Raw genomic sequence first — 14,606 nt, 5'->3', positions numbered from 1 at the left:
GATACGTCACTCGAACGGTTAGCTCAGTTGGTTAGAGCACCGGCACGGAGGTCCGTCCCGCATCGTTTTTTTCAAATATAATTTGTATAATATTCATACATTCAAACGTAAGGAATTGTCTACCTTAAATATTGCTCCGTCTACAGATAATAAGCCCGAATTTTACGAAAGAGTAATAAAGTAGTAACAGCTAAATATTAAAAATCCATTGAAATTTACGAGCGAAAGTCAATTAAATCTGGAGCAAGATTGGCCAATCATTAATCACGCCAATTGTTCAATTTGTAACTCGTATATCTACTGACATTTAAGTCTGGTAAAAGTTTTTTATAATTATATCACGATTGATTCATACTGCCAGAAATTCGTGACTCTTGATGAAGAAAATTTTAAACAAGACAGCCTAAGGGGCCGTTTAAATTTCTGTTATAGTTGCATATATATACCAGTGACTCTTTTCGACAGGATGACGGCTAGGTTATGGGTACCTCAACGGCACCTATTTCTTCCGTCAGAAAGGCGCCGGAGCTAGTGAAATTTCTTGGCAAACGAGACTTAACATCTTATGTCTCAAGGAGAGTGGGGCGCAATTGTAGTGCCGCTAAATTTATATAGGATTTTCAAGAATCCTAAGCGGCACTGCATTGTAAAAGGCGGGGCGAATCAATTACCATCAGCTAAACGTCCTGCTCGTCTCGTCACTTATTGTCTAAAAAATATCCGAAATTAATAGAAGACATTACCTAAGAGCTTTCCCTTTTCCCTTCCATTAGATTTCTTCTAACCGCAGATTTACTAACATCGTGGTTAACACCTTGGTGGACGCCTTGTCTTTTACGTTCCCGCCACTGCTTCACTCTGTCATATGATGTTTAATTTATCAAGTGATATATTATATATATATATATATATCACTTGATAAAGATTTTTTTTTATTTTATGAAAATGTAAAGCATAGTATATAAATTTGTTTTTTTTTTTCTATCCTGATATTAATACCTATGTTATTTTGTAAAAAAAAGGTTTCACTTGCATCATAGTTTCATAAAACCACACAATCGTTTTTTTTATGTATTGCCTCATTGTAGCAAATACAAAGACGGCTAAAGTCTTGTAGAATTTCGTCAATAGTAGTAGTAGTAGCTTGTGGAACTAAAGAAATTGCATATATTATAGCTGTATAGCCAAAACCTGACAATTTTCATCAAAATACGTCAGAAATAATATGATCATGACCCGCGAGTTATAAGCGTATTGTAAGTTGTCAATATAACGACGAGATGGATTGATAAAGTAATCAAGTGATACGTATAGGTTATAATTACGTGTCGTGTCCTTACCAGCTCTCGGTCATAACCGACCGCTGACTAACCACCCAGCAACATGCATTACTCATCTGTCACCTGAGAGACGGATTACGAACCTGCTGTTTCCTCACGTGTATTTTAAACAAGCATAAACTCAAATATTCATTAAGTAGTTTTTTGAAAGATGTTTTGAATAATTTGTATAAGCATAACTGTTATATAGAAATATGTTTCGTCCCTTTCACCTGTATAACAGATAAAATGGTAAGTACTTACGCAAAACTATACCACAATGTTAACACCAGGAACATACATAAACTAATAATGCCTACTACTCGGCTAAGTCGAGTTAGTAAGTCTTTTGTGGGACGATGTATATGCTTTTACAACAAGATCCCAGAAAATTATTATGTTAGAAAGAAAGTTGTTATTCAAAAGAATTGTTAAAAACGTTTGTGTGGCAAAGGTTACTATAACATAAATGACTTTCTTAATGATACCACAGATTGGGATTGCAATGACCGCCCTCAGGCTATTAAATATTAAGTTTAATTGTATAATATTACTTTGTAAACTTATTTTTTCGATGAAAAAAAAGCCCGCTGATTTTGTTGCGCCCGTTCTTCTCAGGTCTGAGGAATTCATTTTGAAATTGGTGGTAGTTTTTGACTTTCAATAAGTGATGTCACACCCTATTTTGAATAAAAATATCTGAATTTGTCCCAAAACTTATTCATGCGCCATACAACATTTGCTAATTTGCAATAATAAAATCAAGTGACAAATTATTCAATTGTAAACTTTTTTACGAAATATCTTCTCGTAAATGTAACAAACATAAGTAACTACCTACAGTATATATATATATATGTATATATATATTACTGTATATATTAGTACACCCACAGAAGCACCACATCAACCTACGCGTGTACTGTCATCAAGGATACAATGACTTAACAATAGGTTTTTATATGAGTCTTTGTTAGGCTTATCTGGTGGCAGGTGACTCCTCCAATATCTTTAAAAATTCACCACCAATAAAGGTTTAAGATTTAGCTTCGCATACTGGTCAGATTTAAAAAGTGTAATCCGAACTTCACGGTCCCTGTTTTCTTAGCTTAAAATTCTAACCACCCAAAAAATACTGAAATAATAACACAATTATATAATAAAATGTATGTAACCAGATGTGGAAAAATTTGTCAATCAGACATGGGTCGAACGTGGAATCCGGCTCATAAGACCAAAATGTCGATCATAGGTATGTAGTAAAAGTAAAAAGTAGTAGTAAAATGTTCGATCAATATCGTAATCTTACCTTGAAGATGTCCCGTTCTATAATAATATTCGTGGATTACTTTTTCTGTTTTCACTGAAATATAAATAAATGTGCCATGTAGCTCTTGGGTATCTTGGATTCTAATGTCTTCGTAAGCTGTGTATTCACAACTATTCTTCACTGCATAGCCTAAAAAAATCTACTTAATATGACGGTCCATATTATGCGTAAACTCAAATATATAATATTAAATACCGCCGCAAAATGAACGCAATCAATTTCATGACAATAGCCAATATTGACAACTCAGTAATTCCGTGGTAAGCAGTATTGGTAATATTTCTCAGAGCTTAATCTCTCGCAATGTGGGTCAAGGAGCACAATCTGCGTTCGGCGAATATGGCAATGCAGCTTTAAAGGGAAAATATCACATTGTTTCTGACATTGGCCGTAAATTTTATTGTCGTTTTCTTCAACCTATTGTTCCGAAGACGTTACTTGATGACGTCTCAATTTGTTTTTTGAGGAAAATATTTCATTCTATTTTATTTATTTATATAAGTCATTACGTCAAAGTAAAGGACTTTCACTGTTTTCTACCAATTTCCAAAGTTGCTTCTAATATTTTCAAAGCATTTCAAGATTGCTTTGAATAATCAATATCTATTTCAAGATGTTCTCATGATAAAATCATATTCATTGACTAACGCGAGTGTTACACATTGAAATAAAATACTTTTTAAGGGATTAAAGCGCGTGTAATTGTAACTGTATTTTCACATTAGATTTTTGCATATAAAGGGTTCCGAAGCCAAATGGCAAAAAACGAACGGTCGTCTATCTGTCTGTCAGTCCGTATGTCACAGCCACTTTCCGAAACTATACTGTTGAAAGTTTTTAAGTAGATGTATTCTGTGAAACGCATTAAGATTTTTACACAAAAATAGGAGAAAAACAATAAATTGTAGGGGCTCCCGATACTTAGAACTGATACTCAATAATTTTTTTTCAAACTCATACGTGTCTATACTATGCATAGGTCGTCATAAATGATATGGAAGTTTCTAATATCATTTTTTTCTTAAAAAATATGATGTACAATAATTGTATTGTATAATTATTATAGCATGCAAACTACCACCGAAAATTTAAACTTACTAATACCACTTACAAGAGCTCGTTTAAACCTTCGGTTTAAGCAGTATTTAAGAGGAGTTTATTTTTAATAAGTCATAAATCGCACGTCTCAAGACCTTTCCGATGTCGTTTTCAGGGAGACTGTCAGTCACACACACACACAGACATACAGTTACAGTTACAATTACACGCGTTTTAATCCTTTAAAAAGTTTTATTCAAATGTTGCATTGATTTTAAAGACAACTAGTAAAACAAAAAAAAATGTAGGAGGCGCTGTTGCCTGTGCAAGCGAATTTTTCCAATTCGAAACTCAGCTCTATCAGCAAGGAGGTGGTAGTCCTCAGCAACAAGCAAGAAACGACAAATACTTACTCTTAATTAATTAAAATGCTCTTGGCCTAAAAACAAGTGCCATAAATGAACAACAAACACAGAACTAATTAAGCATTCACATTTGAAGTTCAAAGTCATATTTCAATTAGTACAATAATTAGCGATAGTACCGTCTATTTACCATTACAGTGCTTCATTGTTTTTAGTGCCAGCGATTATGGACGATCACAGTTATATAGCTGGATATATACGAGGAGAATAAATGACCTTGCGTATTTCTAGAGGGAATGTGGATAATTGTTGGGAAAGGTCTACAGAGACCAGTATACTGTCCGTGTTGTGTGTAGAGGATGTTCTGAAATGTGGTCAGATAAAGGGTACCTAGAATAAGAGAGCGTGTATTCATTATTCTTTGACAACCAGTGGGAGGCTCCTTTGCACAGGATGCCGGCTAGATTATGGGTACCACAACGGCGCCTATTTCTACCGTGAAGCAGTATCGTAAAAGCATAATTGAAGGGCGCCGTGAAATTACTAGGCAAATGAGACTTAACATCTTATGTCTCAAGGTGACGAACGCAATTGTAGTGCCGCTCAGAATTTTGGGGTTTCCAAGAATCCTGAACGGCACTGCATTGTAATGGCCACAGCGGTCATGGGACGACGGCATATTACGATTCCCTGTAGCTCACGATTATGGATTGAACCCAAAAATCTGAGTGGCATCGCGCTCGTCTCTTTGAGACATACGATGGTAAGTCTTAGGCCAGTAATATCAATAAAAAACCGTAACACAATAATCCTGGCACATTACAAGGCGAAGAGGCGCCGCTGTGGCCACTCATCTAGCTAGCATCCTGTGCTTCTCGCAAGCCATCTTAAGAGAAAATATTAGTGGCTATTTTTCCATACAAACGTTCTCGACGTTTTTCTCCTGGTTCCCTTCATCTTTAACCCTAGATCAATATTGTGTCTCTCCCATTTTTGATCGGCTTAATCACGGAGGCCTAACAATCTTTTCCTTGCCCTTCAGTTACAATTGGTTAATTTTTCGAGGTTGAAACTGCCGAGAACCAAACCCTTTTTTGAGTTTTTTACTCGCAGTTATTAAAGCTGCAGTTGTCTTTATCGCACTCATGATAGTCTCGCCCGCGTTAGCGAGACGGTATGTTGTTTATGGATTCATAGGTCTTAAAAAGGCCTCACCTAATCTACGTTACTTCAAAAGATGAAGGCCGTGTTAAAAGGACATTTAGTTCAGCTAAATACAGTATTACAGAGATGTAACTTTTGTATGTAATGGTAACAATATGACGTGTTGTTGCTGTGAGTATTGCAACAGTAGGTAAATAAATCTGTTTTGAGGTCGACCGCGGGCGCCATACTTGTAATGAGGTCACGGAGAATGCGCCTGCGCACGTCTTAAATACTCGCTACAAATATGTGTGCCTACTTATGCATGTGTAATTTTCTAATTTAGCAAATTCTTTTATTTATTTGAAACGACACAAACAACATAAACACTGCCAAGCCAACACAAATATATACTTGAGTTAGGTTGTAATTATAATATAATATATAGAACTAGCTGACCCAGCAAACGTTGTATTGCCGATATTAAAATCGCGATACAAAAGTAACTGTTGATCGTAGATGGGTGAAAATTTGAAGTTGTATGTATTTTTTAATTCTGACTCATAATCAAACAAATTTAAAAAAAAAATGTCAAAAAAAAAACGTCGTGCCCTTGACATTTAAAACCCTTAACATTTAGGGGGATGAAAAATAGATGTTGTCCGATCCTCAGACTACCCAATATTTCATGAGAATCGGTCAAGCCGTTTCGGAGGACTTCAATGTTTAACACCATGACACGAGAATTTTATATATTAGATGATACATGATGACAATAATGTACCACCAAATGGATGTTTCATAGTATGTTGTAAGAAGTAATGGTACAGAAGTTGTTCTTTTTACTTGGTGTAGGCATACAACTGCAAATTAGACCAGTTCTGTTGTATTTGCTTATAGTTTTATTTAAATAAAATGGCCTACTAGCACTGATTTTATATTATTGTTTAATAATTACTTATATTTACAATATGTATATTTTTAATACAACAAACTGCAGTTTTGCAGGAGAGTGTGGGCGGCGGTGATCACTTAACACCAGGTGACCCGTACGCTCGTTTGTCCTCCTATTCCATAAAAAAAAAAAAAAAAAAAAAAAAAATCAACAAACTGGATTAGATAATACATATATATACGTTTGTCGAATAAAAAGGAAACATATGATATTATTTTTTATGCCAATACGGGACGAGACGACGGTTCGTTCACCTTATGGTTATTGATACGCCCTGCCCATTACACTGTAGTGCCGCTCAGGATTCTTGAAATACCCAATAACTCTGAGCGGCACTACTATTGCGCTCGTCACCCTGAGACATAAGATGTTAAGTCTCATTTGCCCAGTAATTTCACTAGCTTACGGCGCCCATCAGACCGAAACACATTACTGCTTCACGGCAGAAGTAAGCGCCGTTATGGTACCCATACTCCATAGATCCTGTGCAAAGGAGCCTCCCACTGGTAATATTGAAGTTGGATACATCTTCTAAGTTTTAATTCAAATTTTCTGGTTAAAACTTTAAATAAAAATAATCTATTTGTTTTGCTCTGTGCATCTATAAATGGGGTATCTGATAAAGTATTTGAATAGTTGCAGTTGCACATGAGTGTAGCATCATAGTTTATAAACAAGTTGATAAGATTTTTGACAAAAAGCGGTTTAGGAGATAGGCCGGGTCGGTGGTCGACGGGGTTATCACGAGGCGCCCGCGACGCTGTGAAATGCGGATAATAATAAACGCAGATAACAACTTAACAATGTTCAATTCATGGGTCAATATGTTAATAATTTAAACGAAATTAATTCTGAGATAACAAGGCGACAACCTTCTCTACCTATAAATATAGCGACCAGTCTTTGTGGATTACCTTACTTCCGTCAGTCGTAATTTACACTTGAGAGATACACTGTAATTATGACCCCAAGTACATTTAATATTTATAAATTTTGAGAAATAAACGACTGATTAATTTAGCAGGAATTGTAGTTGTATGTTGGAATTGTTGTTGTTGTATAGACAGTCTCTCAAAGAAAAAAATTAAGTAATAAATAGTATGACTGTTCATTGTCAGTACATTTATGAAAATTTAATATACGTTCACAAAAATCGTCACCTTTTCGCTCTTAATAGTGATTTTCATTACTATAACACTAGAAATAAGGAAATGCTTGTAACTAATTCTAGTAGGTTTCATAAGATACATAATAGCTTTAAGGGTAAATGTATACACTTTTATTATAAAGTCCTAGCATCTGTTCAGGCATTATCTATAGATAAATTTGAATGCTTTATAAAAAAATGTCTCTGTCGTAAATCCTATTACTCCACAGCTGAACATCCAAATGATCGGACAGCCTAGGACTAGATTGTGATTATTTTATAGCGATAGAAATGACTGTACAATTTTGTATATTTTTATTGAAAAGAGCGCAAAAAAAGAATGCTGGGAGAGTTTCTTGCGCCGCTTCTTCTCACTCAGAGCACCATTTGTTTCCGAAGCGATAGTAGCATCTAGTATATTAGAAATTACATCAAAAATAATTCTAAAGGAATCAATTTTGACCAAAGCAATCGTTAGAGATATTTACGATAAATTGAAGGATTCTTAAATTTTCCGTTATTTCGATTTTCGACCCTGTTTAAAGCGGTATGAAAATCGCAATAGTATTTACTAGCGATTAGTGAGTAGTTGGTAAAGGTGGCAGACCTTGGTCCTCCTTCGCAGTCGGACATATCATAAAACATCCATTACCCAGGAATGTGTACAATGTTTAAAGAATGTGAATATATTCCATCATAATTAATTTTTTCGTTGATTACACAACAATTAGACGACTCTACATGAGGCTGCTGTCATTATACTTGCATCTGGAGCACGTCCGAGACATAAATCACGAAGACACTCAAAGCTGCATTCCGACAGCTCAACATTTACATGATTGATAAAAAACTCATCTATCCACAACAGGGACGGATTTAAGTGAAGCTGTTACAGGCCTCGAAGAAGTCAAGAATCACATATTTTATTTATGGTCATGCTTTAGTTTTGGAGGACTTATTATTATATTTATAATTCATAATTTCGTCTTCCTATCCTTGCCATGATAACCCAAATACTGTTTGCATGTAAATCTCCTTTCAAGACTAAGGGTAGGTAGGGATTCGGGCAAGGACTGTTATGATTTTAGGACTAAAATTAGGTGATTATTTTTTCATCTAGCGATGTGTAAATTTTTTGACAACTGTACAGCATTTTTTTTTTCGATTGATGGTTAACTCAATAATCACATTAGGGCTAGTGATTACGTTCAATGTAAAATCAACGCAACGACACGGTTCGGCAACAATGCAAAAACAAGTTAATTTATTACGCTTTTTTGGTTATCCAAATGTTTTGAGTTTTCTTTAGTGTTAATTCCGCAAATATTTGTCTTTTAAACAATTCGACACGTGTTGACTCGCCAAAATCTGGCACGAGACTTCTGAGCTTTGACGAGCTTTTTTGGTTTTCAAGAAATCTTTTATTTATATGAACAGGTAAAGGCTAAGAAGTCTCTCTTACTCTCTAAGTATTTTTGTGATAGCGTTTGCCTCAAATCCAACCCTGTACCGAGTTGATGTTAGTGTTACCGTCCAAACTCATTACTTATCTACAGCATTAGTCGAATCAATGCGCTTGTTTCTCGACTAAACACGCCACCATAACATTGTAATATATATTCATGTTAAGTCATATTAAATTAATGCCTTTGTAGCAATATAACTGTTTCGTCACCTGATGCGAGGCTTTATCAGTTAACATAAAAGTTTGATTGTAAATATATTTACAAGTTGTAAACTGTAGTTAAAGGTACTTCTGGAGATATATATAGATATATTTTGCTTTAATTGGTTTTCAATGTTTGATAATATTTTATAGTAAATACTTAATACTGACAGAAAACATGAAGGTAAGTAATCTTTATCTAAAAATAATAAATACATATAAATATGAATAAATTAGCCTTTATTATTACTAGTGACTTAATTTTTCTTATAAATAAAACTTATATTAGCTTAACTAGTAAATTGTCTCTCGACAAAGGCCTCCTCTAACGTCTTCCACCTTATTCGGTCTCTAGCTACTCTCATCCAGTCCGGTCCTGCTATCCTTTTAAAATCGTCCTCCCACCTTCTAATCTGTCTACCTTTCCTTCGTTTCCCGTCTCTTGGATACCATTCTGTAACAGCTTTTGTCCATTTCTCTCTTTTCCCTCAGAATGTGTCCAGTCTATATCCACTTTTGCTTTTGACAGAGCTTGTGTGCGTTTTTGAATTTTGTCATGTTTTCTAACTTAACTTTGTCTCGTCTCCGAACTCCAATTCTAATAAATACATATTATATTCAATTTTTTTTTACTCCGCGGTAGATATAACATATTACATTTTCAATAGATAGATAATAGTACTCGTACCTAACAAAAAAATAGGTCATTAGTAATTCAAAGACAACTTTAGAAAAACTTATTGTTTTAGGCTTATGTACTAAAGACAGACAAAACAAAGTATCATGAATTAAATTTTTCCGTTGATATAGTGCTTATTGAGATCTCTTGTAAGTCTTGAAACTAAACACTACGTCATCAAAGTGCGTTGAAATTCGAGCGTGAACTCTGAGCGAAACGAATCATAAATCAAGCGAGAAGCGGTCTCACCCTTACTTAAACAGCCCGGACTTCGGCCCCGGACTAAATTAAGAAAAAAAGTAAAAAAGAGCGCGGCTTGTTGGCGCATGTGCTGCACATGTGACCTGTTTCCGGTTACACAGTTTAAAATTTTGCGTATTGTCTTTGGGGTTGGTGTTTGAGATAACAAATAAATGTCTTTCATGTGTCAAGTTCAACACAATAGAAACCTATGAATTACAACGCGACAAGACGACAATGGCTTTGAAACTTTTAAGTTTAAATTTCGTAATATAGTAGATATAGCAGAAACTTTTTTTTATGAAAATTAGGGACGAGAAGTGCAGGCCGTTCAGCTAATGGTAATTACTACGCCCTGCCCATTACAATGCAGTGCCGGTCAGGATTATTGGAAAACCCAAAAATTCTGAGCGGCACTACAGCTGCACTCGTCACCTTGAGACATACGTTGTCAATTCTCATTTGCCGAGTAAATTCACTAGCTATGGCGCCCTTCAGTTCGAAACACAGTAACGCTCACACATTACTGCTTCACGGCAGAAATGGGCGCCGTTGTAGTACCCATAGTTTAACTTGATATGCTTAAGAGGAAAATGTACGAAAAAATTGCTATTATTGTCAAAATTTTTATACAATTTTTATTTTTTCACAGCAGGAATTGAAACGCAAATGAGTATGGCCGGTAAAAATTGTACAATAACAGTCGCGAATTTGTAACACACGGTAACATTCGTGAATGGAGGTAACACGTGTGAACTTTATTAAGCCTAGTTTACATAGTATTATGAAACATTCCCAACATTTGTTGATGTGTTTTTAATGCAAACAAATATTTTTTAAATGTCAAACTAAGTCTAAAACTTTGGTATACTTGTCCCTCGACCTATTAGAACGATTTAAGTGATAGTAGACCAAAAAGTTTTTGTATGAAACATATGGTGATGAGGTCGTTTTCAAATATATTTTACACTACTACAATAATTCAGCCAGTTGTTTCTTTAAAAACTTAACTATACATAATATTATAATCGTTTTTATGTATACACAATTAGCTTAACTATTAATATTGTTTACGTAATATTGCTAGTTCTTAGGTGTGTTATTTAATTCCTATTATGTGCGTAGTTACTAATGATAAGTCTACTAATATGCTATTAAAAACCAATTAACTGACTCATTTAGTACATCTTACAGAACTGTTGTTTAAATAATGCATATTTTTTTTTATATTAAACACGAAATATATTAAAAACGTGATTCTTCACACAGTTATATACTCCGCCAATTTGTCAGGTTTATATTACAACTTAGGGAATGTTTTCTTAGAAGAACCTTTTATCAGACACGTCAGTTTCGCTTTTTTTTTTCAATTTTAGTTTGTGTGTTTTAAACGTTATGTTTATTTTATGTTAGTTAACAAGTTACATTTGCCTAAGTCGTGATAGTAACATAAAATTACTTATTGTTTTATATAACTCTACATTTATTTAAGTTAAATATCACGCCATTATAAGTGTTTTTCTATTTAATTGACATATATGTTAATAATGGTTTACTTATACTAACGTTATTTTGTAATTATTAATACATGTATGTTGTATGGGAACCAATAAATAAATAAATAAAGACACACATAGCACTAATAATTTACGCAGATCATTTATTTATGCTCAGAGCAATGTAGAGATTCACAAACTGAGACTAAAAAAGCATATTTGTAAACGTAACGGTGGTTATTCGTCATTTTGGAAATTTTGAACGAAAAAATTTACCTCTCCAGAGCAGACTCAATAGTCAGATTTGACTTTATATAAAAAAAAGTTATTTGCCAAGAAAGGAACTTAGTCGAGTGGCGTCTGATCTATTTTTTACCACATACGTAGGTAGACCTTATTATCTTACAAATTTCATTTTGAATAATGTGTAGGTAATTTATACATTCTGAACCCGATACAAACTTATCTATTATAAAAAATAACTGTGAGTTATTTAACTATCAGTATTATTTATTTATCATATGAGGAATATTTACAATATTCTTCGCCTTCTTACAATACGATTACAACTTTCGATGCGGATATCCAAGCCAAACTTAACTGTTAATTAGCAAATTTACAACTAAGTAAGACACACGAAGCTAATTTCGTAATTATTGCGGTTTCAGCTGGTAACATGGCACCAAGTTAGTCCTAAGTAATACGAACCTGCGGAGTACAACTGAATTATGTAACCACTTCACAGTAACAACGCGAACTGCTTTGTAAAATATGTGATACAAAGCAATGCGCTTGCGCAACTGAAAGACACGCTGAAACTTTTTTATGAAAAAAACATCACTAGATTTTATTATTTATTTTATTTATTGCTTCTTATTTACCAATTTATTAACAATTATAATGAGTAATCATCGAATATACTTATTATTGGGTTCATGCTTAATTGTCGCGACAAATGGATGCTTAATAGTTTTAAATTCTAAATCAGAGCAATGATCAATGTCTATATTAATCAATATACTAAAACAATATTTTTCCATTAAAAAAACTAGTTTAGAGTATGCCGGATATAATTACTCTCATTTTTTTTTAATTTTCAGTTAATAAATTAACGTCTGCGACACCTTTCTCACCTTTAGACCTTTTTTAGACTAGATGTGCTTGTTTCGTCCTGTTACATTTCTACCGGTTTTAATTAATACATATCAATCAAAAATATATCTATAGTTATTTCCTATAGTTCAATAATGTTGATTTTGGAGATCAAGCTCTACTAAAATTCGCGACGCGGTAGTTTAATTGTAAAATAAATAATAAGATTTTGTTTTTTTTCTTTAATACTTAAAACCGACACCCAAACATTCCATCTATCATATTTCCTCAGCCTAAACAATTCTTATACAAACATCAAACTTGCTGAAACATTCAATTAGATGCCTTCAACAAATTCGCACTCGACACAACCTCAGTGTACGCAGATCTAGATCCAAAACTTCAGTAATAAAACACCTTTTGCCTTAAGACGTTAAAAATCGCACTCATGTATTTCTTGAATGATGATGTCATTACGATAAACTTCGTCTGAACTCGTAGGCAACCTTCATACAACCATTTATAAGAATTATAAATAAATACATTTATTCCTATCTTAAGGTCTTTTCCATATATGCATATTACGTACGTGTTAAAATAAATTAATTACTTTTTTATAGGTCGATTTGAATACTGTACGAACCGTTTTTTTTTATTATTAGCTGCAAGTTATTTACTACGAAATATTATTTACTCTATGTACTTACATTTTTCTATCACCATCCACATGTGACTGCACTGTAAAACCAAACATTGATTGATAGTTTCCAGTATACACAACCCTGGATGGGATGTCCACGTTAAAACCCAAAACGCCGGCAACAGCGCACACAAAAATGCTCAAAAATAGAGCCATAGTTACACTTGTAAATATTTAACACAACACAAAACACTTTTAAATTATATAAGTCGTCCTCATGATTCGTTTCGAGTTTACGTTCGTAAATGCGCGCGAGAGACGTAGAACCCCCTCGGCAGTCGACGTGGTACTAATGATACTGAGACATCGCACACCAGGCGAGGCTGAAGGCCGCGAATGAAGTAATCAGGTAGAAAATAAGTTCGGGAAACTATTTTCGCGCGCTTTTCTCAGTAAACCTCTGAGTCTGCTACTGATATTTCTCTTCTAATGAATGGTATTGACTCAGGTCGCGATAAGTATTGCAACGAATACGACTTGCGTTTGAGTCACGTAATATGACGCAAAATACGTTAAGGTAACTTATCAGTGATAATAGAGTTAGCGTTTTTACTAATAAGAGGCTCCTTTGCACAGGATGCCGACTAGATTATGGGTACCACAACGGCCCCTATTTCTGCCGTGAAGCAGTAATGTGTAAGCATTACTGTGTTTCACTCTGAAGGGCGCCATAGCTAGTGAAATTACTGGGTTAATGTGACATGACATCATAATATGTCTCAAGGTGATAATAAACGCGAAGTAAAGTTATTTAAAATTTAAAAAAAATGTCTTTATCTTACCTATGTTACTATAGAATTACCTGTCAGGGAGAACTAATTTAAAAAATTTGAGTAACTTTACATTGCGTTTATTGATAAAACAGTATATGTAGAGCTGGGCTCTACTATACATTAAGATAGATTGCACACCCCTTTGCACAGGAAGCAGTAATGTATAAACATTACTGTGTTTCGGTCTGAAGAGCGCCGTAGCTAGTGAAATTACTGGGCAAAATGAGATTTAACACCTTATGTCTCAAGGTGATGAGAGCAGTTGTAGTGCCACTCAGAATTTTTGAGTTTTTCAATAATCTTGAGCGGCACTACATTGTAATGGGCAGGGCGTATCAATTACCATCAGCTGAACGTCCTGCTCGTCTCGTCCCTTATTTAAAAAAAAATAAATTAGGTTCAGATTTATGAAGCGTTCTTAGACTTTGCTTATGTAAAACTTAACTGAGTGAAAGCTAAGCATAATTTTTGATTTCGTTTTTATAGTCATTTGTCAGCTGAAATTATGCTGAGCCTAAGCTAAGATAGCCTAATGCAAAAGTCAAGTTCGCATTTCTCTCACACTTAGCTAAGTATTGCGTAAGTAAAGTCTAAGAAAAGTGTAAGAACGCTATATAGATCTCACCCTCAGCTATTTTTTTTTAAATAAACGACGAGACTGTT

The 14,606-nt window shown here is 34.2% G+C and overlaps 1 protein-coding gene across 4 annotated transcripts in view; it reads right to left on the bottom strand.

Moving 5' to 3' along the window:
• Nucleotides 1-13,480, bottom strand: part of LOC126974906 (integrin alpha-8) — a 164,321-nt gene extending 150,841 nt beyond the window's left edge. For 2 of the 4 annotated variants that reach the window (XM_050822634.1, XM_050822635.1), the window contains exon 1: nucleotides 13,178-13,479. In XM_050822634.1, the coding sequence (XP_050678591.1) occupies nucleotides 13,178-13,326 (149 nt within the window). In that variant the 5' untranslated portion in view covers nucleotides 13,327-13,479. Of the gene's footprint in view, nucleotides 1-13,177 lie in introns of all 4 variants that reach the window. The other 2 variants (XM_050822632.1, XM_050822633.1) reach the window with 2 other exon arrangements.
• Nucleotides 13,481-14,606: the final 1,126 nt, after the last annotated feature.

The sequence above is a fragment of the Leptidea sinapis genome, chromosome 34 (assembly GCF_905404315.1).
Source record: "Leptidea sinapis chromosome 34, ilLepSina1.1, whole genome shotgun sequence".
NCBI lineage: Eukaryota > Metazoa > Arthropoda > Insecta > Lepidoptera > Pieridae > Leptidea > Leptidea sinapis.
The sequence above is the reverse complement of the archived record's forward strand: the minus strand, read 5'-3'. Positions and strand labels throughout refer to the sequence as shown.